General features: G+C 46.1%; 1 protein-coding gene across 1 annotated transcript in view; it reads right to left on the reverse strand.

The window, feature by feature from the left end:
* RTEL1 (regulator of telomere elongation helicase 1) overlaps positions 1-23586 on the reverse strand; it is a 41285-nt gene that overhangs the window by 6996 nt on the left and 10703 nt on the right. Inside the window, exons 14-32 of the mRNA XM_010132366.1 lie at positions 22386-22457; positions 21447-21528; positions 19075-19207; positions 18810-18923; positions 17172-17212; positions 16225-16310; positions 15423-15500; positions 14622-14699; positions 13691-13834; positions 13200-13315; positions 12273-12396; positions 11110-11256; positions 9885-10052; positions 7034-7129; positions 5292-5502; positions 4102-4239; positions 3466-3582; positions 1865-2107; positions 162-338 (exon numbers count right to left, since the gene is read on the reverse strand). Coding sequence (XP_010130668.1) covers positions 162-338; positions 1865-2107; positions 3466-3582; positions 4102-4239; positions 5292-5502; positions 7034-7129; positions 9885-10052; positions 11110-11256; positions 12273-12396; positions 13200-13315; positions 13691-13834; positions 14622-14699; positions 15423-15500; positions 16225-16310; positions 17172-17212; positions 18810-18923; positions 19075-19207; positions 21447-21528; positions 22386-22457 — 2365 coding nt within the window. The remainder of the gene's footprint in view (positions 1-161; positions 339-1864; positions 2108-3465; positions 3583-4101; positions 4240-5291; positions 5503-7033; positions 7130-9884; positions 10053-11109; positions 11257-12272; positions 12397-13199; positions 13316-13690; positions 13835-14621; positions 14700-15422; positions 15501-16224; positions 16311-17171; positions 17213-18809; positions 18924-19074; positions 19208-21446; positions 21529-22385; positions 22458-23586) is intronic.

Here is a 23586-nt window from a genome sequence, read left to right on the forward strand (position 1 = left end):
TCCAGCTTACAGCTGTTTGGGTTCTTCAACACAATTTGGACATGGCCAATTGCCTTGACCTTCTAGTGCAGGGAGCCCTGGCCCACAGCTAAGGCTGCTGGACACCACCCGTTGCAATAATAAAGAAGATTTGAAACCTCAGACAAACGTTCACTCCCCACCTTGGACGTGGCTGCTTCCTCCTACAGCACAGCAGCTCTCCACACTCAGCGGGCTCCCTTCACCTCGCACCTCCAGCTGCGATCGCTTCTCCCCCACGCCACAGACTGTGCCAGTCAAATCTTCGCACATCTGCTTGAACTGCTCTTTGTGGTGTGGGCGTATGAACATGCCAAACCCTGTCCAGAAGAAAACACACTCGTACAGGAAAACAAACACCTGACCATGGAAAGCTCCTTGCTTTGGAGGGGAGGAATTCTTTGGAAGCTGGACAGCATCAGCATATTCCTCAGAGAGTTGTCAGCTTGCTGGAACACCTGGTGTTTTGGCTGATCTTGTAATTATGGGGGTTTCCTTGCCAGAAGAGACAGGAGTGGTTAGTACTGAAAATAACCTCAACTTACCTCAAAACATTTCCATTCTCTACAGCTAAAGCATAGATGCATGATGCAGCCCTTCACCTGACAACCAGTTAGATATGTACACATCCCCCAAGAGACTTTCTCAAAGGCGGAATTTCTTGTTTCTGGTTGACAAGGACTCACAACACATACCGCAATTCTGAAAAATCCCGGTTATGACTTACCGCCAAGCACAGACAATTCTACCACAGAGTCCTCTGAGGTCAAAGAGTGCTCAGGGGCAGACGGTAACGCACAGCGCCACATGGTTCACCTCCCTCCCACTCTTCACTGTCAAGACCAATCTGGCTAGTTAATGCAGCAGAAAAACATTATTTTCTAAAAATTTGGAGACTACGACATCTGTTCAAGGTCACTGGAATACTTATTGTCATTTCCTGAAGACATCACAGGAACTATCTTGGCATTTCTCAGCATATACCATATGCACCATTTCCTGCAGAGGAGCTCAGAGCAGAGACCCGGGGGAAGGTGGAACCGAGGTATTACCTAGCAGAATCACGATATGTCCACCAAGGCTACCAAGACCATCATTTAATTGTCCTTCCTTTTTTAAACAATAAAACCCCATTCCACATTTGAAAACTTGTAGCTTCCTAAATCCTTTCATCATTCACCCATGAAAAGAAAAAAAACCCAAACCAAACTTCTGAGATAGCAACTATCAGCCTGAAACTTCCAGAAGATGCTGATGAATGTTAAGGACACTAAATTATGACACGGTTCCCGAACTATTCCCAGGTAAAGCTCTGCAGAGGAACAGTGAATCAGAAGTGTCATTGCTTATCCCAAACCTTGGGATGGATCAAGGAGTTTAGCACCCCTACAGCGATCAGTGGTCATGAGGACAACCCTGAGTCAGCTCAACAGTCAGCACTATCCTTTCTAAAGAGAGTCACCTGAGGTCATTGAGGAGGAAAAAAAGTTAATGACACCATTTGGCTGAAGGATAGGACTGGCATTACTGAAGTAGGTCCAGAATTACTGCGATCTTGCTCATGAAAAACATTAGATAATTTCTAACTGAATAGAGAGAACATTTCATAACCATGATTTTTGACTCTCTGAATGACAATTGCTTCACATCTTCCCTGCTGCTCCCTCTATCGGGTTTGTTAATCCAAAAGAGGGGAGAGGTGAAGGTTACCAAGGCTGGAAGTTTTTCCGAACAGTGGAGAATTCGCAGCCTAGTGACCAGTGAAAGGTCATTGTTCACGTGAGATCACAGCACCTACATCTTCTTTCCAAGTAAACAGCAGTGCTTTAAAAACGCGGTCTCTTACTTCGTAGGAGATGGAAGTCCTCTGGCCGCTCGGTGGTGAGGGCTGCTATCACGGAGATCGTGGCATCGTAGTTATCGGTCTTCTTGTAAGTCAGCAGCGCTTCATGGAACCGGCTGTATGCGCACTTGTCCAGCGCCCGTTTCACGTCGCTGAGGTAGGCGGCCCTGAGGACCTGCGGCTGATCTCTCCTAGAGCTCGAGGCTTCTTCAGCATCCGTCCTTGGAGCTCGACTGGCGTTCTGCCCTGAGAGACAAAGAACACGCGTGAGCGCGCTTTGGGGAGGAACAAGCAGGATGCTCCTCTGAGACAGCAGAAGGCAGGAGCAGCCATGAACATCCTGCCACGCTCCCAGTGGGCTTCTCTTCAGGATGGCAGCCTTTGATTTCTGACAGGTTTCTGAGGAAGAACTTCTGTTCTGTGTATTACAGGGATGCAAATATGGATAAAGCATGAACTGATTTACATCGACCAGCCGCATCTTTTGTTACGGGGATCTTTATTCTCCACTAAAGAAGTTAGAGAAGACAACGAGGTTTTAAAAGACGGGCTTAGTTCAGCTTCCTGAGAGGGGAAAAACATGGGTGAGAATTTTATAACTGATCTCTTCTGTGGCAGCTCAAGCAGCATTCAGGTGCCTCCACAGAAGCACACGCCACGCATGCCGTGGGCAGCAGAAATAATACATGTGTTCATCACTGTTAGTGGAAACACCCTTCTGTGAAAATCAATCTCGTGGACCTCAGGACAACACAACTTCCAAAGATTCTGGTTTGTACAAATGTTCTTCAAACACGAAACCAAACAAAAGGAATGGCATGGCTTCATGCATGAAAAGCTTCTAAAGCCTTCCAGGAAACTGGCTTTTTATTTATTTTTTTTATAAATAAAGGATTAACCTTTGACTCTTCCCTCGGTCTTTACAAAAAGGGTTCTGAGCTGTCCAACTGCCCTACTCATTTCCTTGTGAGAAACACAAAAAATTCCCCAGCTCTTCTCAGGAAGGTCTGTCACTGATGTAACTGTTATGATGAAGGATGTAACTGAGCCTTTGGCTTCGAAGATAAACACTGGACACTGAGATTAGCGGGACGCATGCAGAGATGATGTGCAGTCGTGAGGACACATCTGCTAGTCCCTGCTTCTGCAGAAAAGCCAGGCACTCTACGTGAGGAACGTGCACATCCCCAATGACGCATCAGACACTGTTCTCCTCACACCTGGATTCCTGTTGACCCAATCTGAAATTACACTCCTTGAGGGGCTCTTTCACAAGCCCTGGGCAAACAGGAAGCCCAGCAGGCTTGGCCTCAGCTCACCCCTTCCCTCACTGATGAGTGCCAGCTCAGACTGCAGCACACTGCTGGCCTCAGCTGGTTTCTTTCATACCCACCCTGATTTCATTTATTGGCTTTTGTGAGTTATTTTGTACAATCCTTGCTGGAAATTCTGAACTACCGTCACTCCCACCTGCAGGCAGCGAGCCACTATGCTGGGTGAACACAAACCACTGGCTCCCACACCGAGAATTCACAGTCAGTGACAGAATAAAACATAACCAGTATGACCCTGGCACTGGGGTTTATAGTTAACATGGAGGGTACCTGCACCGTGCAGTCCTGCTGTCAAGTGGAATCCTCCTCGGTTCAAGTGGAGCTCGGGGTTCAGCTGAGCACACGAGTCCTTTGATGATAAAGTTTTCTGCTGGCTCCGTTTTTCTTCTGTTAAATCAAACCAGTTACCAGTGAACGTAGGGCAGAACGAACATAGACTGGCGCATTCCAAAGCACACATGCTACACTGAACACACACGAAGATGTGGACATACTTCTCTGAGAAGTGGGGATGAGCTAACACCCTGCTTTTTGTAGGACTTCATTGTTTCAAAGATCTCATGAGTTCTGTGGGGACAGGATCACCTTCTACTCACAATTCTGGTGGCACTATGTGGGTGGCAAAGATGACACGCACAAAGGTTTCAAATCCACAGACTAGATTCATGATTTAAGATCTGTAAAATCCCCTTTTGAAGCAGAATTACATCATCACTAACCACCACTCAGGCACCTGCGTACGCTCACGGGAAGAGGATCATGCAGAGCAGAGACCAAGCTCAGTACTGATTAAATCAAATTGTCCTCCATCCCTGCATTTCTCCATGTGAGGCATCTTGCTCCACCACTGAGTAACGTCCATCCAGCGCTAGAGCCGCCTGCGTGGTGCTGAAACCAGCTCCTCACCTAATTTCTTGGCCAGTATCTCCCTCTCTTCCCGCAGGAGGCTGTGCTCGGGTTTGTAGCCACAGCCCACTCCAGTCAGATTGCAACACGCTTCATCAAATTGCTTTTTATGTTGAGGTCGAACAAACTGGTAAAATTCTTTCATCAGAGAGAGGGAAGAGGAGAAAAAAGAGAGGGGAAAAAAAAAAAAATCAGTCTACAGCAGGTCATAAATGCCACAGGAACCTACAATGGCAGGCTTCCAGCTGGGTAACGTGAAGATAAAACAATGCAGTGAAACCACATAGAATGGGAATGACGTTATCTAGTATTTATTCAGCAGCCATGCTTCCCGGTTGCACAAAGACCAGCTATCTCGCAACCTCCTGGCAGAGCTGTCACCGGGGCGTGAGGACTGTCAGTGCTCCACTCCACACATGAAGTGGTTTCCCTCTCGGTCAAACAGGTACTCGCAGCAGAAGAGCTGCCTCATAAATTGCATAAATTGTAGGGGCAAAGGATCTGCTAGGCTGACACTTTGAATTAGTTAATTTTACACCTTGCCTGCCTTCCTTACCGTCAGGTGCTCGTCAGACAAAAGCCTGAATGTCACATGAACTTTCGGTTTCGGGTGCTGCCACTTCTGAGAACTTATGCCTTAATTTGGTGATCAAATGTTTTCTTGATTATATGTTAAGATCAGCAAATCAGGAAACAGACTGTGGCTACTATTAGAACCAAGTGTTCGCACCGAGCTTCCCATTCCTCAACCCTAATGTTAATCTTAAACAATATACAAGATGCATAACTACACTTCTTTATTTTAGAGGATTAAAAAAGTCATGGAAAAAATCTGCCCATTTGTTCACAGGTTGAGAGGGAAATGAAAATTCGAAGAAAACACTCAACTACAAGAAATGATCTTGCCTCTTAAATCACAGGGAACAAACTAAGCTACTCTCAGGCAAAGTTTCAAATAACACAAGCTTCCATGGAACCTGAGACTTTTCAGGCCCGCCAAGGTGCAAACTAAAATGTGATAGTCAGATTGGGATTTTCTGTGTGATCTGGGGATATACGGCGAGGGATGTCCGTGATTATCATCCTGATTGACCTGTGTCTCCAGCCTAAACCACTTACCTCTGAAATACCCAAGTGTATTTCAAAGAGAACGGTCGTGCCATGTAAACACACGCTGGAAGTCATCATACCTCGTAACAAGACGTGCTTCTTCTCATCCTCTGTGAAGAGAGAGCTCATTTGGGACAACATAGCCTGGAAGTTGTCTGTCTTCTTGTAGTGCTGAAGAGCCTTCGAGAAGAGATCATAGTTCTGTTGGCTGAGGGTCTCCTTCACCGTTGCAATGTACAGCGTTGCTCGGGCCTTCTTGGGCTCTGTCACATCTGCCACCTTATCAGCTGGCTGCAAAGATGGGACAGGCTCTCAGTGAAGAGCGTGGATGGAGGAGACGCTCTCACACGAATTCAGATGGAAGCGATATACTCACAACTCTGCCAGCACACACAACACTGAATGCCTTCAACTAACAGGTTACCATCTCCTGCAATTCTGGCAGTCACCCCTGTATCCATGTGTTATTTCCCCAAAAAACCCCAAACCCCAGCTTCAGTGCCACAGAACGAACACAAATCTAAACACAATCCCCCGGGACTGTCCAACTAACTGACAAACAGGAATCTCTGAAGCAGGAGACACAAAGAACGGAAGGTGAGGCAACATTTTAGTTCCTCTGAGACATCCCCTGCAGACACTACACACATAAGCAAACCAGATCACTCTCTGGTGTTGGGAAACATCCTTCTACAATCCCAAGCAGCAGGGGCTTGAAAAAGATCCCCAGCAACCCCTTCTTCATGGAAGTGACTGTGCATTACAACCTGCTCACACGCTTTGGATATGTAAGCTGTTGTCACCTGTCTTCATGACAGAACAGTGCAGTCCCGCGGCACAAGTGTGTTGTTCATCTCCCCAGCTGACTGTTCTATCTGTCTCTAAACCATCAATCCCTCCAGTATCTGTGGCGCTCATTCCCTCACAGGAGAAGGGCGATGCTCTTCACCCGCTCTGCTGATGAACCCGACTGCTTCAGAGGACTGCTCCTAGAGAAGGCAGCTACATCTCACTGCCCTTCTTAGGAGAAGGCTGAACAAGAGAATGACATTTACCCCAGACCTTGAGCGCTCTCGGCTGACTCATCATGACATCAGCCAGCCACAAACTGCAAACTCAACCTTCTGCAACGAGCTTGTTCCCTTTCTCAAACCTTGGGCTGTATCGGCCTCAGGATCTCTGACTACTTCTGTTGGTTTCTTTGCTGGGTGACTGGGAGTCTGGCAGACACAAAGTGCCAAGTTCAGGCAGCACCTTGGACAACTACCGGCACACACCATCACCCTGGGGATTCCCGCGGATTTATCATGACTCTTAAGCTGCAGAACAAGTTAACTGAGTTTCGAGACAGGGCAAAACAACAACACACGACTGCAAACAACACTCAACAATGACACACCACGGGTGGGGTCAGGACAGGATCGCCTACCCAAACAAAACTGGTCAGTTATACCACTGAGGCTCTACCATGGATGATCATCATAGGTCCCACCCAACTCAGCTATCGTGTTCTAACGAAAAGGAACATGACTACCCACCACACCTCACTGGAGTCAATGGGAGAAGATGTTCATGAGGTAGTCAGTGCCAGAAAACAAGTCTTTTCACCTCCTACCTGGTGACCTGTGCTTGATTGGGTCTGTGATGTCTACATTTGAGAAAGAGCAGGACAGAACAAGATTGCAGATGTGCATTGATGAATATTTACTATTAGGAGGAAAAACCGCAAGTGTTCTGGTCCTTTGTCCGCCTGGAGATTTCCAATTCAAATTAAAGCCATCTACGGAGCAGAGGGGTGGCACAGACACAGGACAACACGTACCGTATTGCTGACTAGCTTTATTTTCTTCCTTCCTCCTTTCTGCTCATCTGTTAACCTCTTCTCATACTGCAGGGAAAGTGTTGACAGACGGTGTGCCTGTGAAGATTAAAAGAAAAGAAAAAAGGTCAAAAAAGTGCTTTTCAAAGTGATCGCCCATTTAATTTAGCCATTTCCAGCAGTAAAGCTCGTTAACCCAGTTTGTGACACCATTCAAGAAAATTACTGCCACAGTGCCTGGGCTCCATTGGTGTTTCCAGAAGGTGATCGCTTACTGGGCAGTTCAGAGAGACCAAACCAGAGGAAACTAGAGACAAAGCTAGCTGGTTTTGAGGCTGCGAATTCCCAAGTAAGCAAAGCTGGACTTAGAGCCAATGGTTTCAGGGCAGCCCTGGGAGTGTACCTGTGCATGACTGATGCCTCGCACGTCCCCATGCTTTGCTGCCTGCCAGTACAGCTTTCGCAAGAAAAGCTGGCTCAGGCTTTTCTGGTTTGCTGAGAAGGGAAGCCCGAGCAGGGCAGACAGGAAGAGACACTAGCAGAAACACTCGTGGCTCAAAAAGCTCTTTAGCATCTTCTATTCCCAGTAACAAAGAATTGTGCAGTACTGCAGCGACTGGGAATACTGGTGTATGCAAAGCTCCAAAGGCAGAGTGACAGGCATAAGAGGAGGCGAACTGCTTAACAGCAGAGTCTCCAACATTGAGACCAAGTCGGTAACAACCACACTGAAAACAATCCTCTCAGTACGAGAAGGAACTGCGGGGCAGCCCCGTATTGCTAGCTGGTTTCTACATCCCTGTTGAGAAAGCAGGTTGGTGAAGCGATTTATTTCTTGGCTCTTGCCCAATAAGAGAATGTTAGAGCGAGTACAAGGCTATCAATGCACTGACAGGACAGCGGTGTTCACTTGTGAAAGGAACCACTGCAACCTACCTGTGCCCCTGGGTTCCAGTGGGATTGCAGATCCCAAAGCTTCAGAGTCAAATTTAACTACAACTAAACCCCAACCCTACAAACAAACAGCCCCCTGAGGCAGTAAAATCAGATCCGCCCGTTTGTAGAGGCAGTTGCTGATACTCAGCCACAGGATCTTCGGCGCACTCCCCGTGCTGCAAGGACACGGGGCTCCCGAGAAGCCTGACTGTGGTTTAAGCGCACATTTACATCTGTTTTATTCAAGGATCGCGGAACGAAGAACTGGAGTACAAGCAGCAAGTCACACACTGATGATATGTGCGGTAACACAGAAAAACGATCAAACCCATCTTCTTGATCCTGGACTATGTAAAGGTACTGCCCCCAACAGCATGATCCCGAAGACCTAAGGCTCTGGAAGCTGAGTGCCCGTCAGGCCTGTCTCAGAAGAACTCTTTGAAGACTGATTTATCAGAACGGCTAAACGGATTGAGAGACTATTCCTTGTATTTTGATTTTCTGAGATGCCAAGGGCAGCTTTTCTTCTTTTTCACCCCAAGCAAATTGTTTCAGAGTGAGAGCAGCTAATTTTCCATTATTTAGGGAACAAGGGTACAGAAACCTTGATAAAAGAAAAAACGGTAACACAGATGCTGTGATGGATGGTGAAGACAGACAGGCAAGCAGAGCAACCCCATCATCAGTCCAGTTGCCAGGGTCAGGGTGAAAGCTGGCTCGCTCAGCGGCACTGAGCATCTCAGGACCACCCTCCCCAGGACTCTGGTGCCAGCGGTCATCAGTCCAAGCGCAGCACAGCATGACCCACCACCCTCTGCAAGGTACGGATGAGTAGGAATGTCCGATATAGAGGCGGGACACGAGCTGACTCACTGCCGAGCCCTTAGGACCATCGACTGACTTAAGGAAATGCTGAATGATGCCAGAAACAGAGCAGCTGCGTTATGAGATACTGCAGCCCTGGAGACGGGCCAGGCTTTCCAAAGAACAACCTCTGGTGTCTGGGCTGTGGCGGCCCACGGGTGGTGGAGCCAATTTCCCAACCAGCTGCACACAAGTTAAATATTTTCTATCCTTAGTTCTCCAAGTTTGTACATTCCCTCTGCTTCATACATGTCTCCATCCATCATCCTCAGGCCTCCTTAGATACTCCCCAGATACTCCCATCTCCACACTCTCCCTCGGGTATTCTTCCCCTAAGCCTCTGGTGTGTTGCAACAGGCATTTCTGGAGACCACAGTCATCAGCCAAACCGACTCTGCAAGCCAGCAGTACAATACTCCTGCTGATCCAGCCAGGTAAGGGAGTTACCCCACCTCCAACAAAACAGGGGCTTGGGAGATGCAGGGAGAACACCGCCGGAGCGCTGATGAGTTAAAAACACCGGTCCAAGAGGAAAGAAAATGAACAGCACAGAAGCAGCTTTGCTGATCTTAATGCAATAGTGGATTTTGATTCAGATAAAACACTCTGCAAGTCTGCAACATTCATTCTCTGAGGAAAATCAGGTTTTAATTTGGAAGTGCAATTTCTAATGGATAACCCTCCCCCCACCTGTTTTTTAATACATTATCTGGTCACATACTGAGGGCTGACACAGATTCCAGCCAGGAGGAACTGTGTACCTACCAATGCCTCCCTGGAGAGCTCTCTGCTCTCCGGAGGGCACGGGTAACTGTGAGGAACCTGCGTGGTCAGCAGTTGTGGAGCACTGTACGAGTGTGTACCTGTTGGTCATCCCACTCAACGTGGCAAGGAAACCCTTTGATTAAGCTCAGCGTCGGGAACTGGCCTTTCTGGTTACAGCGAGTTCCTCTTGAAGAGAACGGGGACTGTGAAACCAGAGCCAATCTCATCTCACTTCAGAGCCTACAATTCTCACTTACAAGCAGGTGTTTGGCTACACCCCTGCCATTACCTTTTCCTCTCCCAACAAGTCACTTTCCTCCTCCGCGTCTTCGCTGCTCTTCTCAGTGCGCTCCAACGCATCCAAGAGCCCCACACAGGGTCTTCTGGGTGAGACGAGCTCTTGTTCATATTCCACACACAGGCTGGATGCTCCATCCCCATTTACTGGCACGACAGCATAAGACAGATGACAAATCAACATTCCACATTATCTCTTCCACTTTCTTTGACTTACTAATACCTCAGAATCCTACACAGCCATCCACAAAGATGTGTTGGTTTATTTAATCCTCCTCATCTTCCAAAATTGCATTATGTGACTCACTGCTTTGATTAATCACTTCCTAAATTGCTCAAGCATCTGTAACCACAACCTGGTGAACTTCTCTCAAACCTCTCCTTAAGTGCTGATCATATTTAACCTCCAAGTGGTGTGGGATCAATGGGAAAAAAGTCTTACTGCACCAGTGGGCTGTGTGTAACTACATCAGCTTTATGGAATCCCCCATGATGGATCTACCTGTCGTGGGGACAGGAGGTTCAGCAAGCTCATCTGTGTGCTCTGCAGCTGCACAGTAGATGGATTCAAATCAAGGGAAGAAGTATAAGTGCATGGTTGGAAACGGAGGGAGAAAAGACAGCCTGCAGTCACACTGGCTTAGATGTAAAGTGAAATCACCCTCACACTCAGTTGTAACTGTTTTGGAACACCAGTTTTAAACTCAGCGTCATTGTTCTGTTCTAGAACAGCAAGTAACCTGGAGTGAGACATTCCGAGAGAGGATCAGACATGACAAATATATTATTCTCTGGCATGAGCTAATCACAGACGCTGAACCACTGTTTCGTTCCAAGGACACTGCCCACTTTGATTTCTTAGTCAGATTAATGTGAGAGGCATTTACCCAGAACGGAAGAAGGACTTAGGAAAGTCAGAAGCCGGCTTCCAGTTTTTAATAAATTAAGCTCTCCATGACATTCCACCAAACTCCTCCTGTTCTGCAGGACAATTTTTCAGGCCCCATCTGCCTCTCTGCTCTGTAGTTGCAATAGATTCCCCCATTTTCTAAGGCCGAGCTATGTCCCTTCTGATCAGACTCTGACGCTGCTCTTTAGAGCTCTCTCTGAGCTCTCCCTTACCTTCTCTCCCACTCCAGTTTCTAGTCTCTTGCTTCTCCTGCTTTTGGTTCAGCTTAAAACAAAAAAAAGTCTCTCTGTGAGAGAAGCCTACCGTTCCTTTTCCTCTTCAAACTGGGAATGTGGTCGTCCACATTTTTGGCTTTTTTCAGGGAGATCTGCTCAGAGGAAGTAGACGGTGCCGCCTGGTTTTCACTGAGGGAACCAGCAGAGCCAGGAGGGCATTGTGGCCGGGGCGGGGGCATCTGCAAGCAGGTTACAAAATGTTCCAGTAGGCAAAAGCTACCCTTCCACCCTTCCACTCCAGTTCCTTTGCAACCAAAAAACTCTCAGCAACATGTTACACATTCTGGATTTAGGTGCTTTTGAAAAAAGGATCAAACAAGGAGGAAAAGACACAGGCGGGTGAGGTGAGGTGAGCAGGCTCAGCACAGTGACCTGTGTAACAGAAAAAGGGCTAAAGAACAACAGCTTCCTAATGCCACCCCTGCAACACGGCTCCTCCTGGCAAAGCACATCAGGCTGTGGCTCATATTTACTATGAAATTCCCATTTATGATCAGCAAAGATTATTAAGTCATCCAGTATCATCCATCTGTAACTTTTAAGTTCATATCTGGCTAAAGCAGTTTCCAGGAAGCCATCCAAGTCTGCCTGTGAAATTGTGTTTATTTTAGTCTTAGTCTCTAGTTGGGAGACAAAGATTTCCCCATTCTGGCTTCCAGCCCATTTCTTGCTATAACTTTCTCCAGTCAACTAGAAAGACTTTTTTACAATATTTCTTTTTAAATCAAGGAACTATCCTGCAGAAAGGAATTTCTGAATGCCAGGAGAGAAGCTGTGTGATTAAAGCCAGTGATGAACTGTGATAACAACAGGTGGGTTTGTCTCACTCCTGGGACCAGCAAGGTTTGGCGGGTTCTTCCACACATGTACCCTCTCCCTGCGGGTGAGGTAGAAAAGCTCTGTGATCAGTTCCAGGACTTGCATACTGCTCAACAAAAGCCGGATTTACTTACGAGGAACTGGCAAAGGAAGCTATTTTTTGTGATCTAACCTAATGAGCTGCCCAGCATGACAACACATCCTGCCCCAGCTCACTCTTGAAGAACGATGAGGCATATCTCCTTTCCCGTAAGGCCCCCAGTGCTTAGAAGTGATAAGACAAGTGACTCCATCTCAACTCTCACCTGACTTAGTATTCCCAGTATCCAACATTATCCACAGAAAAAACATCCCAACAATTTTTCGGGCCACTTACAATTTCTTGAGCCACACGGAAGAAGAGGGAGACACTTCTGACAGCATGCCCAAAGTTGTCATAAACATTCACATACGGGCGGACCCAGGACGGCAGCTTGCCCCTTACGTCACCAGTTGTGAACCTGGGAGGATTGGAAAGGGAGAGAATGATTTGCCAGGGTGGCCTAAATGAGATAGACAAACACTAGATCAGGTCCAAAAGGACAAGGGAGGAGCAGCAAGAGCACGAAAGACTGGAGCACACAGTAAACACAACGGGGAGATGTCTTCGCCCAGGAGAAAAGGCCTTTGTTGATCGCAGGTACCGGGCAGTCAGCCCACCCCTATCTTACACCCCTAACCCCTCTGACTGGGCCACAGCAGCCGCAGCACAGAATGGGGATGGGCTCACTGCCCCCCGTCAAGCTTCAGCATTGAAAGCTACCAGTCAAACTCTTGTTGCCTAATATATAGGTATTAATTTGTATTTTGGATATTATTTATTTATAATATTAGTATATTATCCTAATATCGATTCTATTGCTTCAGCAGTATAATCTTTCCTCGTTTTCTCCTCCTCCTCTCAAAAACCCGTAGTGCTGGTGATTGCCTTCTCAAATGAGAGATGGAGAAAACACAAACCCGTAAGTTATTTCCACATCGTTTCCAGCAGCATTACAACCATGGAGTCAACAAATTGGCGTATTTTGCATTAATACCATGGATCAGTTTCTGCAGCTCCAAGACAGCATATTTTGGGGGCAGACAATAACAGTCTAGTTACTTTCTTAAAGTAGTACAGTATTTATATAACCAGATACATAAAATAACTCATTTATGAACTGTGGCCTTCTCCAACCAGTAACATTTGTATAGAAAACACGAATCCCCGTGCTGGGACATCATGATGCTGATGTAGGCTGCTGTTCCAGAGCCAAGGTTTCACCTGTGGTCACATAGGAAGATGGCACCGTAGTCTTGGCGATGCCTGATGACGCGGCCGATGGCCTGATTGACAGCGCGGGAGGCCTGCTGACTGTACCACTCTCGCCCAGATAAATACTGCAAGAGGTGGGAGGAAGAATTAACGTTATTTGCCAAGTAAAATGTATTCTCCATCACTGTTTCTCATCACATCTACTGACAAATCTCTAAAAGCCCAGGAAAAGCAAACAGAAGCGTATAAAGGTTTTGACCAAAACTTGAATTATCTCATTGTTTGAGCCTATGTTTGATTGAGACCATGTCACTGGAGACAGGCTTTGGAACCTCTAACACTACGAAAAGAAGAAGGTGACGGCGTTTGTGACAAACTCCCAAGGCTGTTCGACTTTTTGATATTCATGGGAGGATAACAAACACCAAAATCCACCGAGACAGGAGAAACAGTGACCTGAACCTGCAAACAGGCACCAGTGACAAGGTGCCCAGCACTACCTGTGCTCCCGCACCACTTCTCCTCATTTCATCCAGAAACTGCATCTTTAGAATGACTCTGGGCTCCATCCGAGGAGGAAACGGAAGGCCGGTGATGATGACTCCTCGTCCATTCATGTCTGCAAAGTCCAAGCCTTCACTGGCCTGAAGAGAGAATGTTTTCCATGATCAACAGGGTTTGAAGTGACATTTCAGACCAATTTAGTGGCTACTGGCAGTTTTCCTCCCTTAACTCACATCCCCAGCCAAGAAGACCTGATGAATACGTTATAAATAGTTTCAACTAGATTTTTTGCTTTTATTACCAGGACGTCAAACTTGCCTTTTTCCTCTAGGAGGCCTGGGAGAGAGTGTACCTCAGCCTGCACCATTAAAAAAAATGTGTACGATTTTTTTCTTGGATCAACAGAAGCTTCTCTCATAACACAGTAAGCAGCAGCAAAAAGCCTCTAAGCATAATTTATGATTTTGCAAATATTTCCACAATTTCTCAGCACTGGAAAATGTGAATGAAAAGCCACTGAATGAGTCCAGAGGTCCTGAAGTTGACATAAATTGTCAAAGCTAAGCAACAGCTTTGATTTTCAGCAGTGCTGTTCTAACACGCTTCGTTATGAACGTTTCTTTTAGCTGTCCTGATCTGTTCTCATTTAATAGGTTGAGGTTTTGGTGAGCAGCCAACGGGAAATCTAAGACTGATGTTCATTCCCTTTAAATAACTCAGTGTTGTATCCCTTCAGTAAAACCAGGATGAGGCATATGTAAACCTGACATCATTCTGAAAAGGCTTCAGGGCATCTTATTTATCTTCGTTTTTTTCCCATGTACAATTACAGGCAAATAACAGAAATGTACTGGAATCCAGAAGGATGGTTTTTCCCACCAACTCTCAAATCTGATGGCACCTGAAGTGAACTGGCAGTGATGTTACCTTCCCTCGACACACTGCCAAAAATGCGGCTCCGTTGGACTGGGGACAGGCGACTTTATCGTAGTAGGCATCCATCACCTACAAGAGAAACGAGGTTAGGCGAGAGCAGGAACGCTATTATCCTTTGCGTGTAAGAGAAAGCTCCACCAGCTAAATTTGACTTGTACACTAAGATCTAAAATGTGATTAATTTGGCTTAGTGTAAATTTCTTACTTTTACTAACTGCAAACGTGAGAAGCCATTTGCTTTACCGTGAAATCCAGAATACACTGGGTATATTCTATAGCATAGAAGATAAAGTCAGATACTTCTGACGAGAAGGTAAAACATGGACTGTCCCGTGTTTCTGCAGATCCTTGAGTAAAACAGGCAAACCAGGAAAGCAACTCCAGGGTATTATTTACTCCCAGAAGCAAACAGAGCAGCTGTAGATAAACAAGACAATTTCTTAACACCCAAAGCATGACAAGTGGGGAGGCAACGTCCAGCGGGACATCCAAAGACGCTGACTCCTGAAGAGACAGCTTGCTGCTGTTTGCATTACTCAGCGTGTATGCTACTCCGTACGTACGTTAGCCGCTGTTACGTTGCTGGGTTTCAAATGAAGACCATACCCTGCACAAGTGGCCGGAATTGTGAAGGATGCTCAGAAGAACTATACTTCAAAGAAGCTCTCAGAGAGTTTTCATCTTACCGTAGGATAAAAGGTGGGTGTTTCACACCCAAACACATCTTAGAGAGGTATTAAACACAAGAACAGCTCAAGAAAATGTTACAGGTATGTAATGCAAATGATCCACCTCTGCGAAGCTTCCTTTGTTTCTGGGTTCCACAAACATGGGCTTCACTTCTTCTATTCTTTTTGCAAAATCATGCTCCTGTTAAACAGATAACGAACGTGTCAGAAATGGCCACGTGGAAGTAAACACACACCCGAAGTGCCAGGAAACGCTCAGGAGTGCTCACCACAGGCTTCCCCTGCACAGTCGGCTCCTCCCTTGCCAAAGAGGAGGAGACGAAGCACACACATGCCACGTGAACAAACCAGCAGCAATTCCTTGCAGCTGCTGCAGCTCAGACATGATGCAGATGACAGATCTCTGTTCTTTCTGCCTTGCCTGTTTCCAGCATCCTCCTCCCACAGCCCCAGCCTGCAGCGTGACACCTCTGCCCAGCAGTCATGGTTCAGGAGGAGCATTTAGCAGAACTCTTCTACCAGGGCTCACCAGGGACACTCAAGTCATGAGCAGTTATAAAAGTTACAACAGTCACAAATTAAAGACAAATGCTTATACTAGGATTTTTTTACCCCAGGAGCTGAAACATGTAGACCAGCTCTAATCTAAAGGCTTAACTGGTGAAGTTACATGAACGGTGAGATCAGATCAGATGAGATGACGTGTTAAAATTCTTCTGGGTTTGGTTTCGCCAGCACTGCATTTCAGAGCATTGTGATCAAGATAAAAAAAGCCTGACCTGGGTTTTTACCTTCCAGATGTTATAATTCACTTATTAACAAAGAATGTCTGATGAGCACAGCTAGACAGAACTACAAACAGTCTGACGTTACCAAACCACCTAAAGGCAGAGCAACTAACATACTCTCCAGTATTCCAGGCTCTTGTCCATGACAGGGTACGACGGGAAGAACACCAACAGTCCGTGTGGTACGACCCGCACCAGGTTCCCTGCAAGGAGATGGGCACACGTAGAGCTGAGGCTGCACCAAACGCTACAGAGATACAACATCATCTGCGGTGTCTTCCCTCGCACCAGTGGGATCTGTTTGACCATCTTCTCCACTCTTTGTCCCCTGCAGCCTGACGACTCACAGCAATGGAGGAGGTACCACGAGGTTGCTTCTGGGAGTTCAGTCAAACAGAACGCACTTGATTGAAAAAAACCCCTGATCAGGTATTTTGTGAAAGCATTTTCTTAATTCCACCTTCTAGGCCAAGCTGAACCCCTCAGAGTGCTCTCCTCCATCTGCTTCAAACATTTCCAGATTTAGCAGGTTCCTTTCACTTGTACCTCAGGCAAGCCTCAGGAATGCTCCTCCTTTACCCTGTCCTCAGGGGCTGTAATCCTGTAGTTCTGTTTCACTTGTGAAACAGTGCCAAAACAACAACAGCTGACCCAAGGCAGGCTGGAGGCAGTGCCTTTAAAAACACCACCAGAAATCAGTGACCTCTTTGATCCTTAACCGCTCTGCAGACTGACTGCATCACCTCTGTGCGCTGATCTGGTAGTTTGCGCCACTTCCTGTCTGCGCTTAGGAGCCACATTTCTGACCCCAACCCAACCGCCTGGCAACAAACACATCTCCTAGCTTGGAACCACAAAAGCGAGGCCTCGGCCTCATTTCTGCGTGCAGTTCCAGCAGCCAGCTGCCTGAGCAAACAGCAGCGTACGACACCAGCCAGCGCTTAGAGGTGCAGTGAATCCTTAACCCTTCTCTGCCGTATTCTGTCAACTTTGGTATTTCCCCTTCTAGATTTCTTACAACCCTGCGCGAGAGCCCTGTTCTGAACTCCACACCCTTCACTTACCAATCGTTTTCCCCAGAGAAGATAAATAATCCTCTGAAAACCTACAAAGAAGAACAATCAAGTAACACCATTGTATTACTTTCTCTGGGACTTTCATAGATATCAAATTCCTCTGAAATTCATCTGAAATAGCACATCCCCACTCCCAACCGCCTGCTTTTCCGGGGCAAGCTCCCACACCAAGAGCACAAATTAGTCAGACCCTGACGACATGATACTATTACTACTAAAAATTCGTATTGTTAGCACCAAGGGTGAATTCCAACCCCGTATCATCTGATTGACGCACGGGCAGCCAGGTGAGCTTTCTGGTTAACGCTGACAATTCAAGGGTGAAAGTTCTGTCAGGCAGATGCTGACTAACGTTACAGCTATTTGAAAGGATCATCAGTCAGCTGGGTGTGGCGAGGCTGGAGGGGCAAGGTGGGCGACTTTGGTTACTATGGCTATTATACACTTGGGGCAAATGTTTTGCCTCAAGGCACTGCTCTGCAATGGCCCATCGTGTTTCTTCCAGCCCTTACTGAAAAGTCATCTGTTCTCTCATGCCTTTTTGTTTCTTGCTCTTTGCCACCCCTAGTCTTGCACACTTTTCCCAGGAAATTTACGTAGATGAGGGATAAAAAGGGAACATATTTATTTTTGCAAGACCTACAAATACAGGTAACACCACCCAGCTGTTGTCAAAATACAGCAAACACTGTGAATTCCCTTCCTTCAAAAAAACAACTGTTCTAGCCCTGAGCGGGGGGAACTCCAACCTTCCATCTTCAACAAAATACTCTGAAACGGCTCACTAAGCTACTGAAAATGAAAAATAAGTCTGAGGGCTTTCCAGACTTCTCTGTAAAAATCAATTACCGTTGATGAGTCCTCTCCAGTTCCATGGAATACCTGGCACTTTCCCCTTTATTTTTTTCCCAGTAAAAGCTCTTTGAAATCTACTTTTTTATTTGCCTGTATTGCTGAAAACACAGCAGCCTGCAGCAGGCAAAATAACAGACTCTTCAGCCAGAGGTTTGCAATAATGTTGAAGTTAAAGTTGATTTAAGATTGTGCAAACACATAAAAATGTGTGTTCTGCAGGAAGAGAGGTAAATGGAAGAACACGGGTATCATACCTGAGGAACTGATCCTCATTTCGAAGCACTACAGAAGGGTGACATCCCTAAACACGGGACTAGCGCCGGTGTGATGCCGCTCTTCAGTAACTCCAGAGAGCTGGCAAGCACAAAACCTTCTGCCACGTGCACCAAAGCACCAAACTACCTTTTAAAATTCTCTGCAGAGACGCCAATGAGATTAGCACATTGCACAGCGCAAGTCAATACGCCATGAAATCACGTTTTGGCTTTCCCTGTTGTCCTCTGCCAGACCTTCAGCAGTGCTCCTGGGTGATGGTTGTCAGCGGAGGTCCCAGCTGAGGCTGGTCTGTTAAGGACTATCAGTGCACTCAATGCCCTGACGTTAGATCCCTTCCACCCCTCCAGTTCTAAACTTCCAACAGCCGTGGTTAAAGGGCGGTGTTATCCAGCACAGCGTTTATCCAAGAACAGAACTACACACACCGCTTATTTCCCTGGCACCGTGCTGTACCCAGAACCCAAGAGGTCAGAGTTCCACGCCGGGGCTCATTACCTTCTCTCATAGGTAGAAGTAAGCACAGCTCCATCGGGTCCCTTAGGAATGATCCCAACCCAGAGCTGGTGTTTACCGATAACGTGAGGATTCTCCAAGCAAACAGGAAAAGGGCTAAAGAAATACAAAATAAAGACCCCGTTCATACTCGTTCTACGATTCCTTACTGGCTACAGCCCAGAACACTCAAAAATCCTGAGATAAAACCTCACGCGAGCAGGTTGTGCATTTTCAGCATTGGTGCTGTTCACATCGGGGTACTTACATCTGCATTTCCATCGTAAACGATGAGAGGGGGGAGAGGGTCCCGCTAGTGAGGATAATGGTCCTGACTCCCTGTCGAACAAGCTCATGCATGCTGTACCCAGGGCTGAAACACCAGTAGCTTAAGGTCTTTCCTGTGGCACACAGAGAAAACACTAAGAAGCAAGGTCTGCACGGCCTCGAGATAAGCTGCTAGGCCACTACGGGAGACACAGGCTTGATCAGTCTTGCCTGGCCCCTGCTAGGTGTGCACACAGTGCAAGTTTCAACAAATCGCTCGTCTGCCACACAGGGACCTGCAAATCCTGCAAAACTGTTTTATTTGAAAAGCAAATATATCAGTACGTGTCTGCGAAATCAGAGGAATTCTGTGACGTCTTTGTATTGTTTTTGTGTATAAATCCTCCAAATTATGCAATAAGCCTAATGCGTTTCTGTTGGCCTTCTCCTGCACACACGTTTAACACAGGCTACTTCCCATTATTCCTGTAACTTTGAGCTCCAGTTGAGCAACATGTCAGGAGATCACTGTTTGCAGATGACCAAAGAGCAGGCCTGGTGCACAAGCAGAGCTGAACTTACCTCGTGGAAATACAGCAGAGGACATTATGTGCAAACCCACTAAATGTGGAAACGCGGCAGGGGACAGCATGTGCAAAGCCACTAAATTTGTGGAAACCATTCTTTGAAAAATGTTACTTTTGTTCTTATGAAAAAGGACTTGTGTGAAACAAAGACGTACATTCTCAAGAGCGTTTAACTAAGTAATTTAGTAGTGAGTTATGGGGCTGGGTATTTACAAAGGTCCCTGCAGAGTATCCTGTTCAGAGGCTTACGTAAAGAGATCTGCATCTGTCTTCTCTAATCAGTTAAAGTTGGTTTCCACCTCACTGTATTTATTAGGAAATTAAAACATCAGAAGGAATGAACACTGAAGTCCAAGCTCAGTGCTGCTCTATAGGAGCTTTAGCACAAGCTTTTGAATCAAAAGCCAGGTTATGTTTCTCCTCAATACGTTGTTTAGTAGTGTGGTTATATCGAGGTAGTTCCTGACACCCCATTCTGCAGAGCACAAGGAACAAAGCAGTGGGGAGGAGAGCGATGAGGAGAGTTAAACAAGGAGGACTGGAACATACAGTGGAGGCTGAAACTATGAAGAAGTGCCAACATGCCTGGAAGAAATCAGGAAGCTGCTCAGAAAAAAAGGGTCTATCTCAATGGTCACAGAGTCCTGAGGGCATTACCTCAGGCATTTTCTGCCTAAGAAGTCTCATTCAGGGCAGAGCTTCAGAATGAGACAACCCATAACTCCTCCACTACCGAGTAATTTCAGAGATTAAGATCTTTCGTGCAATTTATGCTTATAAAACCTTTGGCACACATTTTCAGTACTATTATCTGTACACAAATCTCCTTCTTGTCAGCCTTAGCAACACAACTTTTGTGTTTAGCACAACACAGTGACAGGGAGAAGCAGAGATGACACAAGGGTTGAGAAACGTCAGAAACCTCAACGTCAGTCCTGAAGGGGGGTTTTCCATTCTTGAACTGATGTGAAATTTCCTCTACACCAATTCAGGTAACCAACCATTCCATAATGGAAATTCTGTTCTCTCCCTGGAATAACCGCTCTAGAAGAACTCCAGCACAAAGCAGCACTGGTACAAGGACGCTTTACACTGAGATTATTTATGTCAACTCCCCTTCAGAAGTAACTATAGAAGTGAAAAGCACCTCCTCGACTCATCACATCCACACTGGAGCTGTACTTGGAAACATAAAACTGCAAAGGAACACCTCAAACAATCCTAGAAGTCTTCACACTCAGTCCCAAAGCCTTGAAATCCTACCCTGTTCTCAAGAAAGAGAGCTCTGTGGCAATGCTAATGCTCCGAGTCTCTTCAACTTACACAAGTGACCAATAAAACCCGACCACCAAACCACCCAGTGGCTCTCTTCTAACTGAGTGGAGAAAGAAAAACCTTTCCCAACCCCACATCTGCTGGTGTCTTTAAGTTGGACAACCAGGCATACTGATCATCCCCAGCTCTGTGAGGAACACCACAATGCCATTTGGGTTCAAAAACTTCTTTTGCCCCTAGCCAGATCTGGAGTGTGGCCTCACGGAGTTATTCTGTCCAGCCCTTCACTCCTCAGAGTCGCTTTTAACACCTAAGATACCACAGGTGGTGTTACACTCCAAATTCCCCAGTGACAATCCCACAACTGGCCAGAGGACTCCCTGTTCACCAAGGTGCCATAACACAGACTGGGATGTCGTCACTTATTTTCTCTTATTTGAATCAGAAAGGAGCAGTTGAGCAGTTTTGAACCCAGCTCTTGCAGGAGTCTCCCCAGGACTGGGTCCTGTACCTTGTTTTTTTGCAGACGACGAGTTCCAGAGATCTGTCCTTTGTTTCTTCTTCTGAGAACCGTTGTCCAGATGAATATGTACCTGAAGGAAAACAACAGAACGTTTCTAGAGATGAATGTGCACTTCACTCCTCTGAAAAGCCAGTTCATATTAACGGTAGTTAACAAAATTAGTACCACTTGTACAGTGTTAGTGAGGTAGTATTATTTCCTGTAAGGTCATATTATTTCCTGTCTGCCTTCCCTATTTTGTTTCCAGTTTTTTGTAAGGTACTTAACGAGGAGCAAAGAAGTGCATCACCATTTAACCAGCCGTTTTGAGTCAGTTTACGGGAGCAGTTTCTCATGTGCAGAGACAAAGAACCCAGTTACTTGGGTATTGTCCAGCAGAACAGAACTATAGCAGACTAGAATAAAAGTACTGCTGTGTTTGAAAGACTTGCTTCATTTGGCAACAAAAACAGTATCAAGTCTTAATATGAAAGTTATCTTTTATCTCAGAAAAGATCCGTTCCTGAAGTTCCTTACAGCATCACAGCCCATCAGTCCCAAACTCTAAATAAACTACAAGGACTTCTGTGGAAGAAGGTTCAGCTGTCCTTGCTTGGTATTAGGCTAAATTCAAGAGAACAAATTATTGGCAGAACATAGCAATTCTTGCATAATATGCAGTGTCAAAGTTTTCAATAATTCACATTTGCTGCACTTTCCTAATTGCATTTAGAGTTTCTTTAAAAAGTACATAGCTCCCCTTTTTCCTTGGAACCTCAAGAAACCACAGCTCCTTTGGTGCTGTTTTGTTTTGGTTTCTCTGGAAGAACTTACAGATCCTCCCTGGAACCAACATCATCGTTTGCCGCACTATCCACATCCTTTGGAGTGTCGGATATACGAAGGACAGCCGTGAAACACCAGCAAGGACCAATGCAGACCCCATACCTTGTAATGCTTCGCTATCGACTGCTGTGGCGTGAAACTCGTGCCTTCTGGAGGGTCAATGTTGAAGACTGTCTGGAAAAGGGGTGTAACCAAACGGGCAGATTGAACAACTGTTTCTAGCAAATACATCTTTGCAGTGACCTGATCTCCCCAAAAGCTACTGCTGTGCTAACCTTACCTCCTCGCTCCTGTTATTAAATAACACTGAGTCACAACCAAGTGTAGAAGAACTTTCTGAATTCCCTTTGTTCAAAATTTCAGCCGTGATACCCTACACTCTGCTTAGAAAAAAAGCCACATTGTAATCACATCTAGCTGTCCATATATTAGATTAAAAGCCTCCACCAACTCTCCTGCATAGAGTTATGCCTCTTCCCCTCTCCTGTACGCGATGTCCTATGTCTAAGAGCGATGCTCTCTCAAACACATGGCATTCCAGCACAGCTTCAGTGAAAACAGCTGTGGTTCTCAAATATTTATAACTTCTCTTCCAAAATTTCTTCAGACATTTAAAAGGAATTATCCAAGCTCATAGAAATATCAGTTAGTCACAAGAAGATGTTCTCCACCAGTCAAAAAAAAAAAAAGTACAATTCCTGGAAATACTGACTTCTGAAAATTAGCCAAAGATAGGGGATGCAAACCAGAATTACTAAGTGTTCTTCTAAAAGGGAGAAAAAAAGTATTATTAATAAAGACAAGCTGCTAATAACTGAAGTTTTGAAGACAAGGCTGTGCAAAAAGGAAGCTGTGTTCAAGCAGCGAAGACTCTGTGACCTGGCCCTGCTTGAAACACCTCAGCAGAACACACTGGCACGTGCGGACAATCCGCAGTAGCTGTCCTTGTGCCCGTCCACAACAGCAGCAGCAGGATCCTGCTCCTCCAGTTCAAACCAGCGGCCGTCTGCAGGCCCTGAGAGCACACACGGACAGTAACAGCCAATGGTGTGTGCAGCATGCACCAATCCGTTCTCCTATGAGCAGCTACTATGGTTTTTAAGAACATTTTAAAAGGTAGATCATAGACCTGAGCTGTGTCGTACCAAATAAAAAAAGTCAAATCCACGACCTGGGGTAGGACTTTTGAGAATGTGGCTGAATTCAAATCTAGATGATTTAATCCCTCCTAAACCAGGACGCTACAACCTAGAGCCAGTGTTAACCTCAGGTAAAGGGAATGTTGTAAATCCTCCAGCAAAAA

Source organism: Buceros rhinoceros, unplaced genomic scaffold, assembly GCF_000710305.1.
Source record: "Buceros rhinoceros silvestris isolate BGI_N320 unplaced genomic scaffold, ASM71030v1 scaffold6933, whole genome shotgun sequence".
In the NCBI taxonomy this organism is placed as follows: Eukaryota; Metazoa; Chordata; class Aves; order Bucerotiformes; family Bucerotidae; genus Buceros; species Buceros rhinoceros.